This window comes from Castanea sativa, chromosome 2, assembly GCF_040712315.1.
Source record: "Castanea sativa cultivar Marrone di Chiusa Pesio chromosome 2, ASM4071231v1".
In the NCBI taxonomy this organism is placed as follows: Eukaryota; Viridiplantae; Streptophyta; class Magnoliopsida; order Fagales; family Fagaceae; genus Castanea; species Castanea sativa.
In genome coordinates, this window is record NC_134014.1 from 16731241 (window position 1) to 16754915 (window position 23675).

A 23675-nucleotide genomic window follows, 5' to 3' on the forward strand; every position below is an offset into this window, starting at 1 on the left:
TTTGAGTTGTACATGCAACCTATCAAGGAAGCCGAGATCGAGGCCCTTAGGAAGAAATCAGCCACTGAACAAGAGGTTAGTGAACCTGACCCATCCATCATGCCATACACATATCTAATGAAAGAGGATATAGAGAAGTGGACCCAGCTACGTGATGGTGGATACCATTATGGGGCTATGACAACCAATGTCTCGGAGTGCTTCAATGGAGTACTCAAAGGTGCCCGTGGCCTGCCCATTGCTGCACTGGTTGAATTCACTTGGAGCAAACTTGTCGCGTATTTCCATGATTGACACAAAAAAATTACTCATGATCTCTTGGAGGGCAAGGTGTGGAGTAAATATGCCTTAGAAATCTTTGATGCAAATCTGAAAAAATCTAAAACACACCAAGTAAGGCCGTTTAATAATGTCCATGGTGTATATCAAGTAATGACTGCGTACAACATCCATAGCTCTGGAGGGGGACAACATAGTCATGAAATAAACATATTGGCCAGAACATGTGGTTGTGGAAAGTGGCAAAATCGAAAGATCACTTGTTCACATGCGATTACAGTTCTTCAGTACTTGGGGCAAGATGCAAGTGCATATATTGACCCATGCTATAGTTTGGAAGGTGTGGGTTTCAGGCCGCCATCGCTCAACAAAGACCGTTATCAAATTATGATCAAGCTCTCTAAATGGGGTCCTATACAGCCCCTCTAATCCAATTCTCTTGACAATGTCAAGGACGCGATCATCCACCATTGGGCTTCGTTTTCGAAACTCCTCATTACGACCACGACATTTCAATACCCCCGGATCCTACACATGATAGAACCATGGTGATGAGATGTAATATGCCATAACCTTTATATAAATGATTGTAGCTATTGTTGGGAAAATAGACTATAAGTTCTTCAATTGGAATTTCCATGAGTTTATGACAACTTATTTAACGAAGCGTTTGTAGTCTTCTTATTTTTTTTATACAAAAACCAAAAATACAAAAGCTATATATCAAGATTAAGGTTATGCTCAAGAAGAATTACATCAACAAAATCAGGAGTATAGCCTAAAACGAAAATGATAAGAGGTAGATAATTATTTAGAGACCATTTTGCAAGAGCATTACTATGCATTCAAAGGGACCAAAGCAACGTAATGTAAAAGGATAAGAAAAGAATAAAGAGATCTACTCAGGTCTAGGATTTTAATTTTACCTGGCCTTCCCAAACAGCAGATGATCGATGTTCTGTTAGAAACCTTAACACCGAAGGAACCCTGGGACCAGGACCAAACTCATCATCCACCTCAGCAACGGCAGCCATACTACACAAATTTTAGGGAGTCAAGAGTAATATAAGCCCATGTTCAAGATAAATTGGCAAGGATCTCAATGTACAGCCTAATTTATTTCACAATTCTCCAAATACCATTATGCACAAAAGCTCCATAAAAGATAATATTTATGTCAATAAGATAGAATCAAGTGAATAGAAAAACTAGCTAAATAGAAGACATCAACTTAAAACTACTAGATAAGTTCGGGTGACATTGCAAGGAGAAAATTGGCATATGAAGATAATTTTCAAACATATATGTTAGTTAACATTGTTTTCAAACTAATTAGCAAACTAACATCTCAAGGTTTTTAAACTCGATTTCACTGTAGCAACTCGAAACTCAGAAACTTGAGTTCCACGTGAACTCGACTATGGGACACTTACAGAAAAAGAAAGAAGAAACCAAGCAGGTCAGCCAAGATACAAACTATAAAAAAAAAGACAAAAGATCAGAATCAAAGGCAAGGGACTGAGAAATGGGCTGTTCCTACTCAAATATATTGCCCAATGCCCACCATTTGTGACTTGAGCAGGATTACCAAGCATTCGGTCTTCAAAAATGCAAAAATTCATCTCTCCAAATAGTCTACATCAAACAAGACAGAATAGCTACCCAAATTTTGAATGTTCCTTTTTAGCACATAGACCGGTCCAGCTGATTAATAGATCCGCCACTCAGCTAGGCCTCATCCAACTCATACCTACAAGGCTCAATAGAAAATCGCAAAACTCTCTGGCCACTCTACAATGTAGGACTAGATGGCCCATAGTTTCCTTGTCAGATTTGCACAAGCTACATCAATCTGGAATAATAATGCCCCTTTTCCACAAATTGTCAATTGTTAAAGAGTTTTTTTCCCTTCACTATGACCCACATAAAAAACCCGACATGAGGAGAATTGGCTCACCATATTGTTCTCCTCCTTTTCTTATATATTTGATAAGTAATAAAACTTCATTGCAAATTAGAGGAAACAAAAATACATGGGACCAAAGCACACAGTTAGTTTGCTAAGGAACCAGCAAACCATCAAAACTAAAGAGTATTGAAAGTACAACCCTCAAGCAAATCAACCAAAGAATTTTTTTGGATGGTAATGTTAATGTTTTATGGAAATTTCTTGCTTTTGTTTTTCTCATATTGCTACACAAGAATGTGCACTGGAAATATTAGATACATATGTGAGAATTATATTACTGTTTCTGGTTGTGACAGGCTTGAATCTGAGACCTCGGAGTGCATTTTAACACTCTTTAATCTCCCTGCATTTTGCAATGTTTTGGCTGCAGGTTGCCACGGGGCAGGTTGCCAGCACTGGAATGGTTGCACTCAGTTATGTTCAAAAAGTTTCTGAGAAGGTAAGAAAGTTGCGTTGTTGGAAAACTTATGTGTAGAGATACTCATTTACACTGTTTTCTTCTATTTAGGTTTCTCTAGCATCAGACTTTATGTACAACTACATGTCAAAAGACGTCACCACAAGTGTTGGCTATGATTACATTCTTAGACAGGTGAATTTTGCTTTTGCAAATTTTATACCATCTTAGAATGTGACTACTTGCTAGGTGTTTTATTACTTTGGAGTTTGCTTGCATGCATCTGTGGTTTATGTCATTCTTACTTGTGTAAAAGATTACCAAATATAGATACTTGAGCCATAAAATTGTAGTACAGGCTTAGAAGAAGAGTCAGACAAGTATGATTTGAATTTGTTGTTTACTTATAACCTTTACCTATCATTTGCTAGTAGATGTATCTACTTTCATGTGGTTTTTGTTTGTTTTATTTTATCTTTGTATGAGTGCGTGGCCGCAAGGGAAGGGAATAAGATTTGGACTTGACATTTGCCTCATGAGGTTTAGTTCTTGGCAGAGTGAACTTTCCTAAGGGTTGTAGTTCTAGAGTTACATTTTTTGATAATTCAATAGTGGGGGGAGGGAGGATTTGAACCTTGGATGTCTTTGTTGAAAACATCAAGAGGTGCCAATAGTGTTACAAGGCTCTTGATGTAGTTCTAGAATTACTTGAATTGATTTTTGAAAGATTGCTTACTTCGATATGATGAAACTATGCCTTGAAAGCTAATTAATGTATATGCATGTGTTATAACAAAAGCAATGTTTTCTTTAATCCATCTCTCTCTTTTTCTTTTTCTTTTTCCTTATCAAAGTATCTATTAGTTGTTAAGGATAGAATGATGAAAAATAATACATGTGGCCGGCTCTAATTAGTCTATTGAGGATCTACAACTGACTCTAGAGTTTTAGGACTAATGCTTGGTTTTTGCTGTTGTATCTATCAATTGAATAATCGTATGCATAAATAATGGCAAAAGTCTGTTATCTAGCGATGCCCCTTGACAGATATGGTTCATAATACACTATCATTGGCTCTTTTTGCTCATGACCGGTAGTCATCAATAACCTAGGGTTCCTTCCAACATGATATGGTTACCAAGTTGACAATCAATTTAAAGGTTAACTAGGACATGCAACCATGTTATGGTTTAGTTAAGTTGCTTTGTTGGCACTTTTTGTTCTTCAACATTAGAGACCATAAATTGTTTCAGGGCACTATATGTTAGTCTCAATTAATAGGCAGAATTAGTTTTTGATGATCAATAGGAAGGTCTCTTGCAATACAACAACAACAAACAAAGTCTTAGTTCCAAAATTTTGGGATTGACTATGGATCCTTCATAGATTAGTTAGGGTTGGCCATATGTATTCTCTTGCAATATATATATATATATTTATTTAAATGACATTAAAATCCACTACTAATCATATACCTATTTTTCTGGTTGTTTTAGTGTCGCCTTAGAGGGAAGATTGATTCCAATGGCTGCACGTCTGCTTTTCTAGAAGAGAGATTACAAATGGGTCTCAATTTTATTCTCTCGGCAAAGGTTAGCAGTCTTCTTTTATATATATGCTGATGCTTCTTCTGTAGCTCCTCCTTGGTTTAAATCTTATGGTCTATTCTTCAATGTTAGTTTACTGGAATATGAGTTTGTTTTGGATATCGGACACTAGCAATGCAAATGATTCCACACCAGCACAATGGAGAAAATCAATGTTAAAGGAAAAAAAAATAGTGAAAATCATTCAGTCCATTTCCCTATTGTACTCTGTTTCTTTTTTAAATTTTCAACCCCTTGTATTCCTCAGTCATTTAATTAGGTTTTACCATTATGGGTTTAAGACCATTATAGTAAGGTGGAGGATGACTTCGTGGGTTCAACACCCACCAATTAATTAGGCAAGTAACTTACCAACAAAAATATATATGGTCATCCACTAGCTAGCTGATTGATTATGAGGTAAATTTACTTTTGTTTTCCTGTTGTCAAATTCTAAACAAGGATATGCAGTTCAATATTCCTTAGGATATTGGCCAAGTCATATGACATGGAAGCATGTATTCTACTTATATTTCTAGTACAACATGAATTTCATTAACATAGGTCCTACTACTTTGCCAGTGTTAATCAATAACCAAGTTATCAATAACCAAATATGGAGCTTCAATTACCTAAGAGTGAGAGAGAGACGGTGAATGACAGAGTGAGAGAGATGCTGGGCTCGCAGAGATGGTGGGTCAGAGACCGACGACGAGAGGAGCCAACGACGACAGACTGAGCCACTGATGAGGCCGAGCCGCCGATGAGTTGAGAGGAGAATGACAGACTGAGGGAGAGCCTCGTGCTTGAGTGGGTTTGAGCGTCTGTGGTTTGAGAGTGAGAGATGAGGGAGATTTTGAGATTCTGTGATGTTTGAATTTTTGTGATTTTGAGAGTGAGATCAGCGAGGTGTTTGAGAGTGAGATTTTGAGTGATTTCGAATTTTGGGAGTTTGAGTGTGATCTGCGAGCTGTTTGAGGGTGTTTTGGTGTGAGTGATCTGGGAGTTTGAGTGTTTGGGACACGTGGACGGCTGAACACAAATCGAGTCTATTAAACTCGAGTTCTTAAAACGACTCCAATGCACTCGATTTTGAAATCTACGTGGACATTTTATCCAGCTCAGCCGGTGCCGCGATGGAGAAATCGAGTACAATGTACTCGATTTCTAAGCCCAAAATCGAGTCCACAAAACTCGATTTGTTAGAATCCAAATTAGTTTGAAACGTTGCCTAACTAATAATATTGTTTAGATTTTATAGTTATTTAAAATTTTTTTCCAAAAGGAGATGGCTACAAAGTTTGTCAAAGGGCCCTATGTTACTTAATAACAGTGAAAAACCTGAAATTTTAGCTTGTAAAAAAGCTATAGAGTTTTCTATTGAAACTCGTTTCTCAGAGTTAGTCATAGAAGGAGACAACGTTAATGTGATGGTGACAATCTCTTGTTCATCAATTAATCACTCCTTGCCAGGACACATTACATATCAATGAATGAATGAATTCTTTGTTTTCAATACATACATACATACATACATATATATATATATATATATATATATATATATATATATATATTACTTTCACGTGAATTTACTATTTTTTTTTCATCATTCATAGTCACATAAGATAATTATAGCAAAGTGTGTGAAATAAGTTTTGATTATAGAATTTTTTTTATTTAAATATGAATTAAGTCATTCTAGAAGGTGGTCCTTGATGTTATACTACCTCAATACTGTAATAAAGTATATCAAAGAAAAAAGGCTAATAATAAAGTACATAGCCATGGCTTTGGAAAAGCAAAAATAGATTTTAATTACAAAGGTGAAATGTATGGCTGAAATATGTTTTCATGGACAAAAGGCAATTAATGTTTAAAACTCACGATATCATCCTCACCCCTAAGAAGTTGTACCACATCCGTTCTTTCAATGTGTTGTACCGCACGGCACGCCTGCTCTTTTCAGAGTCTTTTGGGTCAATATTGGTAAAAATGAAGTTTTTTGGGGTTATAGTCACTGTTCGAAGTTATTTGAGAAAATAAGGAGAGAGAGTGAATTTCGGCAACAGTGTTGCCGAAATTCGAAGAAAAGTATGAGAAAGAAAATCCAAACTGAGGAGAGAGAAATTTTGAGAATTTCGGCAACAGTGTTGCCGAAATTCCTTCTGCCCAAACCTTGCCCGCTTCACTGAGTGCCCATGCGCGTGAGTGCCAAAAGGAAAAAAAAAAAAAGGTTTGTGGCAATCCCATTGCCGAAAATGGAGGGAAAAGAAAAAAAAAAGAAAAAGAAAAGAGAATTACAGCAATGGGATTGCCGAAATAGGGGGGAAAGAAAAAGAAAAAAAAAAGTGGCCATGTAGTGCCGAAATAGGAAAAAAAAAGGAAAATTGGCAATGGGGTTGCCGAAATAGGGGGGGAGAAAAAAAAAAAAAAAAAAAAAGGTGGCCATGTAGTGCCACATTTTTTTTTCTTTCCCCCTATTTCGGCAATCCCATTGCCACATTTTTTTTTTCTATTTCAGCAATTCCATTGCCATAATTCTTTTTTTTTTTTTTCTTTCACCACTATTTCGGCAATCCCATTGCCACATTTCCTTTTTTTCTTTTTTCTTTTTTCTTTCCCCCCTATTTCGGCAACCCCATTGCCAATTTTCCTTTTTTTTTTTTCCTATTTCGGCACTACATGACCACTTTTTTTTTTTTTTCTTTTCCCCCCTATTTCGGCATTACATGGCCACTTTTTTTTTTTTTTTCTTTCCCCCCTATTTCGGCAACCCCATTGCCAATTTTCCTTTTTTTTTTTTTCCTATTTCGGCACTACATGGCCATTTTCTTTTTTTTTTTTTTTTTTTTTTTTTTCTATTTCGGCACTACATGGCCACTTTTTTTTTTTTTTTTCTTTTTCTTTCCCCCCTATTTCGGCAATCCCATTGCTGTAATTCTTTTTTTTTTTTTTCCTTTTCTTTTCCCTCCATTTTCGGCAATGGGATTGCCACAAACCTTTTTTATTTTTTCCTTTTGGGCACTCACGCGCATGGGCACTCAGTGAAGCGGGCAGGATTTGGGCAGAAGGAATTTCGGCAACACTGTTGCCGAAATTCTTAAAATTTCTCTCTCCTCAGTTTGGATTTTCTCTCTCATACTTTTCTTCGAATTTCGGCAACACTGTTGCCGAAATTCACTCTCTCTCCTCATTTTTCCAAATAACTTCGAACAGTGATTATAACCCCAAAAAACTTCATTTTTACCAATATTTACCCAAAAGACTCGCTCTTTTCATGTTGTTTGTTTGTTTTGTTTCCGGTTAAAATGTAAAATATACTCTTTTAAGTTCCATTAAAATTTATATTAGTTCTTTAATTTTATTTTTATTCATTTCATTCTCTAAATTTCAAGTTTTTTTAAATATGGTCTCTCCTTCAAGTTCTATTAAATATTACTATGAGTATGTTACACGTAATTACTAACTAAGAAATCATTAATGACTACAAAAAAAATAAATTTTTGTTGGGTTGGGTTGGGTTCTAATATATATATATATATATATATATATATATATATATATATATATATATATATATATATTAATATGTTGTTGTGTTGTGTTTTAGATATATATATATATATATATATATATATATATATATATATATATATTAATCTTGAGTTGATTTGGGTTACTTTAGGTTGAAGAATTAGAACTATCTACTATGATGTTTTAGCCTTAAAATGCAATTGAAGAATTTCTCAAATTGTTGTTTTCTCTGGGTGGCTACAAAAGCGAATGTTACTACCCATGTCCTAGCCAAGTGGTCTTTGTTGAACAACTCTTTTGGCTCTTTTGATGTGGGGTTAGGGCCTACTTGTTTTGTTTCTATAATTAAAGATAAGGCTCTTTCTTTGCCTGTATAATTTTGTTTTTTTTTTGTTTTAATAAAATTTCCTGTTTATGAAAAAAAAAAAAAAAAAAAAGGAGGTGGTGAAGTCTACTGCACTGCCAATACACCTAACCCAAAACCCTTCATTGGAGCTTCCTTTCGCAAAGTCAAATCATTGCGCTCGAGTGATCTTTAATCACCTTCAGAGGCCTAAAAACTGGTTTATGCTCAAATAGTTCTTATTATTATTATTTTTACATTAACATATATGAAGATTGATTCTTCTATTCAAGGATGTTTGGATAAAAGCTTCTTCTTTCTTTTTTTTTCTTTTTTTTGCTTTTTTGTTTTTTGTCTCGGATTTTTTTACAAATAATTTAATTTTTAACTTTTTTGGAAATAATTTTTTTAAAATTTTTTTTTGTCATATGATAAAAGTTAAAAACACTATATATTTTTATAAAATTGCGTAGTACCCTAAAACTTAGAAATATGTTAGGGGTATCAATTTTTTCATCAATTTTTTTCCCATCCCTTTTCACATAATATAGTTAATTCACTCGATTTGGCCCACTACAACATAAAAATACACGGGGGGATGCAAAAATTTCAGTGAAGTGTTCGATGTTGGTAGACTAGTATGTTCTTCTATTGAATTTCTTTAACCTCAACTCCATGACAATGGTTGACCTTACAAATGGCACTAACCTTGGATACCATATGGAATTTGAGAAGTCAATTGGCCCACGACAGAGTTCATGAACATTGCAAAAATCATACACACTCTGGAATTTAGAGTCAAGAAGAATGTTGTGTTAACAAAGTTGGCAGAGGATGAGAAGCATATCATTCAATTTCAGTGGCTATGCCTTCCCCCAGGTACCATTAAACTTATAGTCGATGCAGCTGTTACAAAGGAGCTCACCTCCCTAGTTGTGGTTGCCAAGAATGAAAATGGTGATATTCTTAAAGTTTGGACCAAAAGCCCATCTGTTGTGTGATCCTTTGACAACTGAAGCAACTGCTATTGTGTAGGCTCTTCATTTGGTTATTGAGGAAAAATTTTAAAGTATTATTATGAAAGGAGACAAAAAAATACATATAGATGCTTTTAAGAGCACTAGCATCAGTTTTTGTATAATAGAAAAAGTATCACATTTTAGTTAATTAAGTCCAAAATTCACTCACATCAATTCATGTGTAAAATTGTAAAAAAAATACCTAGTTCATACAGTAACCATGTAAATTTACATCGGCATAAAAGAGAGTAAATGACAGTTCTTGATTTTTTTTGAGATAACAGATAGAAATTTTATTGATATAAAAACTATTGTATTGCAAGCTTGGCCATGGGCATCCTAGGTAGTGGAATTGTATGAATAATAATTATTGTGCGCAATATTTTTCTATTTTTACATTACATTTCATTAAAATATTATTATTTTTTAATTTTTTTTAAATTATTATGTACTTAAAACAAGTTGGTAGATATGAGTTGAGAACTTGAGAGTTGAGTGTTCCCGTCCGGTTTTGCAAAAAGTCTTTATTTGAACCACTATTTTTTTTTTTTTTTTTGTGTTTATTTGATGTAAGTACTTTTACTTTTTTTTTTTTAGCTAAACAAGTACTTTTACAATATAACATGTATCACAATTTTCATTTTACAATGCTTTTCCAGAAGCTCACGTTTTTCTTTTATCTTTTCGCAAAGTTCTGGGTCTTGTCTGGGATAAATTGGGGTCTATAGAGTGATGGTCTCCAATCTTGGGGAAAATCAAATTAGTTGTGGACCCTCCGGATGAAGTAATTAATGGGTTTGTAGCCACAGGTCCACCAGTACTACTCACCTTACTTTTTTTATTATGCGGTAGCTTTGGAGAATGTCATCTTGCATTAATTAATGCAAAAGTTGAACCTACGGAAGTCTCTGGTCCAGTACAAGATGCTTTCGTTTAACAAGTGCCCGGGTAATGGGGTTATTTTTGGTATTTTCTTAATTGAATTTTTTTTTAAAATTTCAATGAAAAATTATTGCATTACTCATTGACTAAATAGAAAGTAGAAATTAAAACCTACTACCACTTATTATTGTATATTTAAAATAAGAGTCATACTAATGAGTGCTCTTAGGGTATTGATTAACGATTCAGTTTAGGAAAGTTTTGACACCACTTTTATAGGGAATGAAAAAAATTGTCAAAATATTAATTTTTTTTTTCCATAAAAATTTTCTTTAAACAGATTATTAACTAATGCATCAAAGCATTCGTTAGCATTTCACTTAAAACAAAAGGAGACTTTCAGTTAGAAAAGTAATAAAGGTAAGTCAAATCCAAGATAATGGTTAACAATTTATTTTAGAAAAGTTTTGATACCACTTTTATGGGAAATGAAAAAAACTGTTAAAATATTAATTTTTTTTTCCGATAAAAACTTTCTTTAAATAGATTGTTAACTATTACTCTAAGGGCATCCATTAGTATTTCTCTATTCAAAATATAAAAATACAATGCCTTTTGAAAATCCACTAATTACAATGCTTTGATGAGAGAGGCCACCAAAAGTTTGGGTAAACTTAAGGTAGACAATAATTTTAAACCACAAACACATTCTACACACTTTGCTTTAACTATTCAATGTGGTAGATTATAATTAACTTTTTATCACTTTCATGCAATGCAAAAGGAGAGGTGATGGCTGCAATATTTGTTAAAGGGCCCTATGTTAATAACAGTGAAAAAGCAAAAGCTTTAGCTTGTAGAAAAGCTATAAAGTTTTCCATTGAAGCTGGTTTCTCAGAGTTATTATAGAAGGAGACAACGTTAATGTGATGATGGCAATCTCTTGTTCATCTATTAATCACTCCTTGTTGGGACACATTACATATCAATGAATAAACGAATTCTTTGATTTCAAAAAAAAAAAAAAATTTCACTTTTACATGAATTTACTTTTTTTTTTTCTACTATCCACAGTCACATAAGAGAGTTATAGCAAAGTATAGCAAAGTATGTGAAATAAGTTTTGATTATAGGATGTTTTTATTTGAATATGAATTAAGCCATTCTAGAAGGTGGTCCTTGATGTTATACTACCTCAATACTGTAATAAAGTATATCAAAGAAAAAAGACTAATAATAAAGTACATAGCCACGGCTTTGGGAAAAGCAACAATAGATTCTAATTACAAAGGTCACACTTGTTCTTTTCACGTTGTTTGTTTGTTTTGTTTCTGGCTAAAATGCAATATATATTCTTTTAAGTTTCATTAAAATTTATTTTAGTTCTTTAATTTTATTTTTATGCGTTTTAGTTCTCTAAATTTTAAATTTTTTCAAGATAAAAACGCTATTTTGGTCCATACATTTTGGGATCACAGTAAATTTAGTCCTTACATTTTAATAGCAGTCAATCTAGTCCCTACCGTTAACTTACTAACGAAAAATGCTTACATGACAAATAGTTTCCGTTGTTGGCGCACACGTGATTAATATAATAATATATTTTTTTGTGTTTATAGAAGGTGGTCCTTGATGTTATACTACCTCAATACTGTAATGAAGTATATCAAAAAAAAAAGGACTAATAATAAAGTACATAGCCACGGCTTTGGGAAAAGCAAAAATAGATTCTAATTACAAAGGTGAAGTATAGTTTGGATAGGCATTATTTTTCTGTGTACGGCGTTTTGCGTTTTTTTCTTCTTCTTTTTTATGCACGCGTTTTAGCTTTTAGGAGACAAAGTGTACTGTTTATATATTGTTTACGTACTGTTCATGGGATCCACAACCACTTTAGTCAAAAAAAATATTAAAAATGGATTCTACGACGCTATTCACACATTTAAAAATTATTTTGCTACAATGTTTTCAGTTTTCAATTTTTAGCAAAATAAAGTGTATCCAAACGAACCCGAAATGTATCGCTGAAATATGTTTTCATGGACAAAAGGCAATTAAAGTTTAAAACTGATCACGATATCATCCTTACCTAGAAAAAGTTGTACCACATTCGTTCTTTCAAAGTGTTGTACCGCACGGCACACCTGTTCTTTTTAGGTTGTTTGTTTGTTTTGTTTTTGGCTAAAATGCAATATATATTCTTTTATGTTTCATTCAAATTTATTTTAGTTCTTTAATTTTATTTTTTATTCATTTTAGTTCTCTAAATTTCAAGTTTTTTCAAGGCGAAAACACTATTTTGGTTTCTACGTTTTAGTAGCAGTCAATTTGGTCTCTGGCGTTTTGCGTTTTTCTCTTCTTCTTTTTTATGCACGCGATTTAGCTTTTAGGAGACAAAGTGTATTATTCATATATTGTTTACGCACTGTTCATGGGACCCACAATCACTTTATTCAGACAAAAAAAATTTAAAAATGGGTCCCATGACACTATTCACACATTTAAAAATTATTTTGCTACACTGTTTTCAGTTTTCAATTTTTAGCAAAATAAGCTGTATCCAAACGAACCCGAAATGTATCGCTGAAATATGTTTTCATGGACAAAAGGCAATTAAAGTTTAAAATTGATCACAATATCATCCTTACCCCAGAAAAAAGTTGTACCACATCCGTTCTTTCAAAGTTTTGTACCACACGGCACAGTTGTTCTTTTTGGGTTATTTGTTTGTTTTGTTTCTGGCTAAAATGCAATATATATTCTTTTATGTTTCGTTAAAATTTATTTTAGTTCTTTAATTTTATTTTTTATTCATTTTAGTTCTCTAAATTTCAAGTTTTTTCAAGGCGAAAACACAATTTTGGTCTCTACATTTTAGTAGCAGTCAATTTGGTTCATACTGTTAACTTACTAACGAAAAATGCCTATGTGGCAAATAGTTTATCTTGTTGGCGCACACGTAGCTAATATAATAATATATAATAATATATTTAAATATTTAAAAAGCCACCTAAGCATTTTAATTTTTAAAAAATCCATGTAAAAAAAATGAAAAGATTAATACCTCCTCATGGCTCATGCCATCTCACTCTTCCACTCTACCTCAATGTACCCATTAATCTTCTTCTTCTTCTTCTTCCTCTCCGTCGCCTCCAATGAATTCGATGAATGTTATCAGGCCCCCTTCGATTACAGGCCCTTCAAGAACCTCTCTCAACCCTTCACCTCCAAAACCCAGCCCGTTTACTTCTTCAACGCGTTCGCGAACATGAGCGAGAACCATTGCGAGTTATGCAAGTTCGTTGGTGGTGGTGGGGGTGGGAGTGCGACCCACAACGACTCAAATTCGTCCTCTGTCGTTGATTTTGATCATACTCGAAGGTTCCTGGATATTGATCTCAACAACCCTCCTTCACCGAAGGTTGCCTGATGATCTCGCCAAATTTTCTTCTCCATCGGTGAAGATCCTGAGTTTCCTTTCTTTCAGATTGTCTTAGCTTCACTATTAGTCCCCAACTGTTTTTGGCTTTGCAATTGAAAGATTAATCACAAAGCCAAAAACGAAAAGATTAATCTTTTCGTTTTTTTTTTTTTGGTTTGACATGGATTTTTTTTAAATTAAAATGCTTAGGTGGCATTTTAAATTTATAATTATATATTATTATATTAGCCATGCGTGTGTCAACGAGACAAATTATTTGCCACGTAGGCATTTTCCGTTAGTAAGTTAATGGCAGGGACCAAATTGACTCCAACTTAAAAATAACAAGGACCAAATTGACTGCTACTAAAATGTAGGGACCAAATTGACCATGATTCCTGTGGGGGGTAAAAAGATCCTGATGGGAATGTGGGCCTTTTGGGCCGTGTTAAGGAAGGCCGACCTGCTCCTGGGTTTAGAATTTGTTAGTACTATGGGTCGGCCCATACGCCGAGGATCCGAGGATCCAGTCGAGGGTGAGCTTACCCTCAGATGAACACCGAAGAACTCGGGATTTCATAGTAAAGATTAGGGGATGACACGGTTAAGGCCAATGGTTAAGAGGGGTGAACCCTAGAACGCCCCAGAAGCACCGGTGTTGAAGAAATGTCAAAGATAAAGGCTGCTACCTCCACATTAAAGACCCTGAACCTACCACCCTGGCCGCATTTATGGGGAAGTGACACCTAAACAGTGGAAGAGAAACTTCTGGTTACTATTCAAAGGCACTGAGAAAAGAAATATCTAGGCTAAGGGGGAGGTGAGGCAACACGTGTACAAAGTATTCAAAAGAGTAGTATTTAAAGAGCAATCTAAGACTGAAAAAGGGGACGGACTTTTTGTAACCTAAAAAGAAAAAGAAACAAAGACAAAGATATAATATAAGAACAACTCTCGGTTTACATCCGAGGAAGCTGATTTACGATATTCTTTGTTGTTTCCAATTACTTGCAATCTTTAGTTTGTCATTTAATCCTCACACGCTTCTAACCTGGGTTTCAAGCCCACACTCTACAAATTCATATTGTTTAAGGCATATTGGGCCTGAGCCCATAACTGTTCTTGGGACCAGGTGCAATTGTGCACTTACAACTCCAAAATGGTGTTTTCGCTTTTTTCAATTATGGTCTTTTCATCAAGTTCTATTAAATATTACTATGCGAATGTTACGTGTAACACTAACTAAGAAATCATTAATGATTACAAAAAATAAAATTTTGTTGGGTTGGGTTCTAATATATATATAAAATCTTGAGTTGATTTGGGTTACTTAGGTTGAAATTTTTTGCTAAACCAACTCAACCTAACCCATATTATTGATAATTATAAATTTTTATTTATTTTAAATTTAGTTTGAATTATTTTGGATTTTGACTTAATTGAAATATGTTAATTTGATATATTTAGTTATTTTGAAACTTAATTTTAATGAAAGTAAAATATTAGGTCGATCGTATAATTGTAATCATTTATTAAACAATAAACTTAAATAATTGAATAAAAATCTAATTTTGTATTCAACTTGACAAAATGATTCCAACCCCACAACCTAATCCAACCCAACCCAACCCAACCGATCCACGCATGTATATTGATTAGGTGAGAGTTCATCCCTCCAACTTTTATGTGATCAGACCAATCGAGCTACCAAACATCACTCCAAGTTGGTGAGTTGGCGTTCAGTGTAGAGTGACAGAAAAACTCCTTTGTAAATTTAAATATTCATTAGTGCTGCTGAGTGTATGTATAAGAAAACTCAACCTAGAATTTACAAGTCTTTTATTATTATTATTTTTCTCTTCCTTCTAACTCTCGAGCTAATTCAAGTTCATAGCTTTCAGGGTTTGACTATCTTAATGAATGATCATAAGGTCTAGCGGATTAAACAGGTCAAGAAAAGAATATATGAGTAGGGAATTTCCAATTAAATTTTCCTCAAGAATGTTGGATTGGGTGAGAGCAACTACCTCATTCTCTTTTAAAATGATCATTCCATTTCAAATGAATCTATAAAATAGATCATTTTAAATATTATAAATTATAAAGTGTATTTCTTCTACATTATTAAAATTTTTTACTGACTCATCATTTCATTATAAAACGTTAGTAAGATATAATAACATAGTTTTTTGGCCGTAAAATAATAATTTTTTTTTTGGTCTTGAAATTAATAAATTATACAAATATGGTTATAATTGCTTATATATAATAAATCTAATGAAAAATTAATAATTTACTAAAAAGTTATTAGTACAATGTAAATCTATAATTAACCAAATTTAATTATCTAATAATATAACAAAGTTCACAATTATCTCGTTAATGAGCACACTTCTTAATCTACACCAAAGTCCAAAGTGGGTGATTTTATTTTTTGTTGGGATAAACCAGTGAAGATTTTAATAAAGAAGGAACCAAAGCCAGATGATATGAATATATAATCCAACATATGGGATATAGATCAGAATCCCAATCTCATATGTGTTTTTTTTTTTTTGAGAAGAATATGGGGGTAGTTGGTGGTAGGCACGCCATAAACTAATAAACTAGTCACGTCTTCTTGACTTTCTTTCCATTATTAATATACTATTTGCATAAGCCATCTGTAATCATGTCAATATTTTAAAGAAAAAAAATTAATAATATCATAAAGTATAAACTACTGGGAATGAAATCCCTGATTCAAAGTCAAATTATTTAGTGCACTAGTTCTATCAAAAAAAAAAAAAATTAGTGCACTAGTATAGTAGTATATTACAATTTACACGTTCCTCGATCTCTCTCCCTTATATATAGATAGACCCCACCCCATGTATACAATATAACTCTTATTCAGAAAAAAAAAAAAAAAAAATGTATAGGTCTTATGATGTCTATATCTATGCGAGAAAAAGGTATATATAATGCATTGAGTGTATCAAATAACTCCTCATGATTTCCCACCCGTAGATATGTCAATGAGTTAGAGTAGTATCAGATCATGGGTATACCATTTATGGGAAAAACCTAGGGTAAGAGTTAGGTAGGAGGTGCAAGATGAATGCATTTTGTCATCTTTAGTTAGGTGGCTGTGTCACTAGCTAATTAGATAGTGATGATATAAAAAATGAGAAAGAGTGCAAAGAGAAAAACATAAGTGTGTTTAGAAGATGGTTATGTAATATGTATAAAAAATAAAATTATAATTCGGATATGTATAAAAAATACTAATGACATATTAAATGATACACGTGCACACACACACTTGGGGTAGATCACTATAACAGAATTCAAAAACAAGCCAAGACTCAAGAGGCCAAATTATGGGCCTGTACATCAGTTGATCTAGGAGGGAAAGAAAAAGACCATAAAATAAAGAGAAATACTATATCCACAATATTTTCATAACAAATTTTAAGTAGAAGGTTGTTATAAATAGACAAAAAAGTAATTTAATTTATATTTTCAAATTAGAATCAATAATAATTTACCATATATGATTTATTATAAAAGTGCTGTAAAAATATTATATACGTAATACTCTTCGCAAACAAAGATCTTAGAAGGATTTAATATCACTAACAAGAATTTACAATTTCCCAACTAGTAGAAGAGTCTTGCTTTAGAATTGTGACAGCGACAAGGCAAGAGCCACCTTCAAACCTTAACATACTTGATACTTGTAAGTTGTAACCGAGATTTTTGGTTCTACTCTTCTAGAGATAGCCAAAAAAAAACGCAGCTTAGGCTTTGTTTCGACCCCATTTTTTGTGGTTTACAACAAGCCCAAATCATGTGGGCCCCTGAGAAGGATGAAGCTGATATCAAAATATTTGCCGACAACACCTCAATAATAAAGACAATCATACATCAAAAGGGATAAGGGCGAGTCAGCCACATCGCGCATGTCAAGTCCATTTACACATCCTTGAACCGATTGCACATTGAGTTGACCTTTATTAAAATTATTGTCCTCAATAACATAAACACTTTTATTTGAAATAAAAATAACATAAACACTTTCCCTTTGTTAATGACCAACTTCGATAATAAAGCCTACACCTACAAAGAGTAATTAGAAGCTCATTATCCAAAGGATTTTGATTTCATCACGAGCAAAGTGTGTATTAGGGGGAAACAGTCCTTAATTTTTGGCTATGAAAGGAGGCCCAATTACTCAACAAGGATCAACACAGCCATAACCCAAAAGCTCATGAAAAATAAATACCTTAAATCTTACAAACCCACAGTTCAATCACCCTACTCTCTCCCTCTAATCTCACCTACCCATGGACCCTTTCTTGAGACACTATACACGTTTTAAGGCTATCTTTGGGAAAATCACAATCCTCGCAGACAGTGGCGAAGCCCGACTATAAGAGTTGGGGTTCATGCACTTGACAGTCGAAAGGATACACGTTACTCATCATTATGTATTGCTATCATTTGGACTTTGGACTTTGAAGTTTATGTCTGAGCTAGTAGTGGCATAACAAGATTCAAGGCCCATTTTGCAAGAGAAATAGGCTCCCACTTCTTCCTTTCTTTTTTTAAACCCCTCAGACTAGTGCAACTCCAAGCATGATAGATTGTTCCTTCATTGTTCTCCACTACTGCAGGGTGTAGCAGTATACACACCCTGGGGTCTTATAATTTGTGAAAATTAATTTTCCACCAACAGTATACTCATGCAATTCATAGATAAAGATAAAGAAAATATTATAGATATCAATGAAATCAAATAATACTAGTCGCTAACCCGTGTGATACACAGGAAAGTTATTGAGTATTACTTATTATTTAATAGGAATGTTTTACAAATATAACTTTTGTAACCTCTTAGATTACACATTAAGATTCCAATTTTAAAAATTCAATATGAAACTTTAAATTACTAACGTTCTTTTTGTTTTAGCATTAATGTTTTCTTGGAAAATATCAATCAAACAAAAAATTAAATAAAGATTAGTATTCAATAATTTAATAAATGTTGCGATGTTAAATATTTGTCTAATCTCAACTATTGGCTCCAATGTAAAATAAAGAAAGTAATTAAACATTTCGTATGAAAATTTGTCAAAAATTTACACAAAATCGTTAAAGATGAGAGACATACAGATGCTCCATGGACCATAATACATGCTCTGTAATTTCAGTCCATTGTTGATTTCTGGTCTCCACGCATTGCAGTAAAAATTTCTGCATCATTTGCTTTACTCAAGCATGAATTCAATTACTCCCTTGAGAGATAAAGAGTGAACCTCCTGAAGTGCAAGCCATAGTCTGAAGCTCTCCCAAGTCTAACAGATTGTACAAAATGTCGAAAAGATAACGAAGAATAGATTACTATAGAAACAACGTAAAGAATATGTGTATTAGTATAGAGAGAAAGCAACTATTCCATTGCAATGACCATCATTAACTTCTTCAACATATTTTTACACCTTTAAATTAAAAGCAACAAAATTAAATGAAACCTTGATTATATAAGGGAGTCAAGTCTATCAATAACAGGTATTCGTCATGTGTAACATTGGAACTATCAGATGACATATTCATTTAGTTTTCTTTGTGTGATGGCAGAGCATATTCTTATAGCTAATTAATAGCCTAAATTTGAGTGATGAGATCTGAGTTGAAGGTAAGGAAACATGTCTATGCATTAATAGGCAACTTCTGAATTTAGATTAAACTATAATTGTTACATGCGCAACTTGTCCAAGTAACAGACAAACAAATGTGCATTTAAGTGCAGACTTATAATTTCAAAAACTTTAACAACAAACCAAAAAAAAAAAGGCATGACAATAGGGTCTCAAATGCAACCTCACTAAAAAAAAAATACCATCAAATCAACCACAAGAATAATATTTCCCCAACCCCATATATTATGACGGTAGCAGGAGGCTGGACTGAAGGTGGGAGATAGATTGACATGACTGTGGTCCTTGGATCTCTCTCTGCCATAAATAGAGCGCTCAAGGGTTAGGGTTTTGGGATTTTGAGAGTGGTTGAGAGAACGGCTTACGCAGTTAGGCTGCATCTAAACCCGTACGAAAAGAGAGATTCAGGGTCCGTTTGGATAGAGCTTATTGCTGAAAACTGAAAACTGAAAATTGAAAACTGAAAACACTGTAGCGAAATAATTTTTAAATGTGTAAATAGTATCGTGGGACCCATTTTTAATAAAAAAAATTCTGTAAAGTGAAGTTTGTGGGTCCCATGAACAGTACACGGGACCCACAAATGTGCTGAAAGTCAGCAAAATGCGGCTACTGTTCATGTACAGTAACATAAACAGTAGCCTTGTCCCCCTGACCCGTGCTGCAGCAGCAGAAGAAGAAAAAAAAAAAAAAAAACAAAACAAAAAATGCAGACGCAGACACGGAAGAAGCTGTATCCAAACTCAGCCTCAATCAACCCACGAGAATAGGAGAGAAGAATAAGCTTTTGCGTTTGCGTTTTTACATAATAGCTTGCGTAGAGAAGAGGAATGTTTTATCTTTATTTGGTTTTAGAAAAGTTTAAATTAAGGAAGGAGTCCCAAACGTGCTGTATTATCGGGTTTTAGAAAAAAAAAATCAGAATTTTTTTTTTAATAATGCTGACGTGAAAAATTGTAAGAGTTTCAGATATTTCGATTATATATATATAATATATATAGATAATATAAATTAAATTAAATATATTATTGATAAACTTATTGGAACTTTACTAATAGCATTCTTCCTAGTTTGCAACAAAACAAATGACAAACATTGAGTGGAATTACTAATAATCAAATGATGTCAAGTGGTGCCCCCACCATTAAATTTTTTTTTTTAATAGGAACCGATATGAAAGATTATATAAATGAACTAAATCAACTTGGAATACAACATCCAGCTTAGACAGTAGATCTTCTACCCATATATTAAGATCTGCAAATAAAACTGCTCTTCTAACAAAGGAATAAACAAACTAGTTGCACTCCCTTGACTTTCTTCATTATTGTTATAAAAAGATAGTGACTTTTCGACCAATCCTCTAACCCGTTTTTATATCTCCTTATCAGCTATGAATAATTGTGTAAAGATGAATTAATCAGACTTATTTAAGTTCTAAATCCAATATTAACAATCCAACCCACAAATGGCACTAGATTTAAGGTTTAAGGATCTCGAACCACTCAAGACTACTGAGAGCATTAGCATTGGGGGTGTAGAACCCCCCAAGTGACTATTTTACATCCTTTGTGTCTCAAAACATGCCACATCCGGGGTTGTATATCTAAAAAAATATGCAACCCAGCTATGCTTAGGTACAGTACTTAGGTGTTGTTCCTTAGGTTCTCTTCTTAAGATTCTGTCATGTGGATTTTTTCTTATGGGATGGAAGTGTATATTTTAGTTAAGTAGCCACATGGCTGAATCTTAAAAGGCAAACTTAAGAAACAATATCTAAAGTACTGTACCTAAGTTTATCCTAAAAATAAAAATTGAGATGTTGGGTATATTGTAAAGTGGAATAGTATAATAAATAAAGTAACTTTTTAAGTTGTAAAATAGCAACTTTTATACATTCTCAGATGCTAGTGCTCTCTACATCTATTTAGCTCTCCAAAATTTATACTAAAATCACCATGCTTTCCTCTGAGGAACATAGTGCTACATGCCTCCTCAAGGACTTTATCTCAAAGAGTAAAACTTAAGTACAGTACTTAGGTGTTGTTCCTTAGGTTCCCTTCTTAAAATTCTATCATGTGGATTTTTCTCATGGAATGAAAATATATGTTTTAGTTAAGTATATGACTAAGTCTTAAAAGGAGAATCTAAGGAACAGTACTTAAAGTACTGTACCTAAGTTTTGTCCTATCTCAAATATACATGTGTGTGTGTCTATATATATATATAGCCAAAACTGAGAGAAATTCTAATTAAATTCTAAATTAGAGTTTAATTTTGTGCCACATGTCTCTTTATCTTCCTTTATTTTGTCTCTTCATTTTTCCCTTCCTTACCTTTTCATCTCCTCACTACCCTTAACCTTAATATCACTATTCATATTTCCCTTCATCTTTCTTTATTTTGTTTCTTCATATTCACATCATCTTACTATAAATTTGTCATTCTTTCTTCCATTCTTTGCATAGTTTTCCCTCACAAAAGGTTATCACTCACTCTCTCTCTCTCTCTCTCTCTCTCTCTCTCTCTCTCTCTCTCTCTCTCTCTCTCTCAATATTTTTAGGAGTATTTTTTTATTTTTCCTACATCTCTACTTTAAGTTGGTAAATTTTTGTGTTTGTTATAACTCTACTTTGGGTTGATGCGATTTAGCTTTGTGTTTTAAGTTTTTCATCTCCCCACTACCCTCAACCTCATTATCACTATTCATATTTCCCTTCATTTTTCTATATTTTGTCTCTTCATATTCACATCATCTTACTATAAATTTGTCTCAATATTTTTTGGAGCATTTTTTTTAACTATTTTTCCTGCATCTCTACTTTAAGTTGATAAATTTTTGTGTTTGTTATAACTCTACTTTGGGTTAATGCGATTTAGTTTTTTGTTCTCTTTGATTGTTAAATGTTATCCTATTGCGTTATAAAAAATTAATGGTAATATATATGAATATAATATATATTATTTATATTACATAACATGATTTTAGTAATTTAGTGTTTATTATTATATTTTTTTTACATTTTTTTTCATCTTATTTTATTCAATATTTAAACTCAGTCACATCATCCATATAATTAAATTATTTATGTTTTTTTTAAGATTAAACATATAATATTTTATTTAAATTCAAATAAATAAATTTGTAATTTAATTAATAGAGATAATTAATTTGGTGTTTATTGTTATATATATATTTTTTATTTTTACTTTTTTTTTCTTCTCATATTATTTTATTCAACATATTGCATTATAAAAAATGATAAACTAATTAGCCATTATCATTATGAAGTAGTATTCTATGGTTTTACTTATATAAAGAAATGGAATATATAGAGTTTATATATGTAAAGATTGACATTAAATAAATAAATAATATATATATAAAGGTTTAAGAAAAAGTATATGTATGGTTTTATTAACTTAAAAGATAATATATAAAAACAACTATTAATAAATAATAACTAAAATAATAATATTATTACGTGTAACAAGTGGGTCTGCGACTAGTGTATGCTAAAAATGAACAATCACTGTTGGGGCTACCAAGCACTTAGCATAGGCTCAAAATAATGTAACAATTACGTGCATATTATGATAAACCCAATAAGAGCATTAGTATCCGGTCTTCCAAATGATATATGTTGATATATTTTAGCATCAAACACACAAAAAGCCCCATTAGAGCATTCTTATCAAACCTTTCAAATGCTAAAATTCTTTTCTTTTCTTTTTAGCATTTTTAATCCAAAAGCTTGCTCCATCAAACCTCTCAAATTGTATAATTTTTGCAATTGATGAACTGTGTCATCTCATATTTGAGACCGCACTGTTCACCAATTGTAAAACTTTAATTATTTTTTTATTCAGTGGAGCCCACTATCTTTTTTTCTTTGTCTTCACCATTTTTTCTCATTATGTTTCTTCCTATTTCACCATTTCTCTGCTCTCTCTTCTCTGATCTCTCTTCTCTCTCCGTGGTTCATGGTCTGTCGTGCTCGTCGCCGATTTTTGCTCATTGCCGATCTCTGCACGTTGCCGGTCTCTGCACGTCGCCGATCTCTGCTCGTTGCCAATCTCTCTACTCAAAGTCACTCAATCTCTCTACTCTTCGTTTGCAATGTCGCCGATCTCTCTACTCTCAGTCACTTGATCTCTACTCTTTGGCCGCAACGTCGCCAGGTAGCCGCTGCCTCCAATTCGCCCTCCCACTCGCCCTCATCGGTTCAAATCTATGATTATCTCTCTCTCATGTTCCGATTTGCAAGTTGTGGGTTCCGATTCGCCCTCACCGGTGGAGTTTTTTTTTTCCTTTTTTTTTCTTCTTCTGTTGTGGTTGGTGGTGGTGGTGAGTGGATGTGGTGGTTGTGGGTGGTGGGTTTTGTGGTGACTGTTGGTAGTGTGGCGCCGGCGGTGCTGTGAGAAAGAGAGAGACAGAGGAGAGAGAAAAAATAAAAAATTATTGAAAAATAATAAAGAAACAATATTTTAATGAAATTGTAAAAAAAAAATAGAAGTTTTGATATAGGTTGTATTGTAA

General features: G+C 33.1%; 1 protein-coding gene across 1 annotated transcript; it reads left to right on the forward strand.

Annotated features, from left to right (window-relative positions):
- Window positions 1–2586: 2586 nt before the first annotated feature.
- Window positions 2587–5209, forward strand: LOC142624958 (mitochondrial import receptor subunit TOM40-1-like). Its single transcript, XM_075798678.1, has 4 exons — window positions 2587–2687; window positions 2757–2840; window positions 4142–4237; window positions 5126–5209. Exons 1-4 carry the CDS (start codon window positions 2604–2606, stop codon window positions 5207–5209), a joined length of 348 nt encoding a protein of 115 aa, XP_075654793.1. The 5' UTR covers window positions 2587–2603.
- The last annotated feature ends 18466 nt before the right edge of the window (window positions 5210–23675 follow it).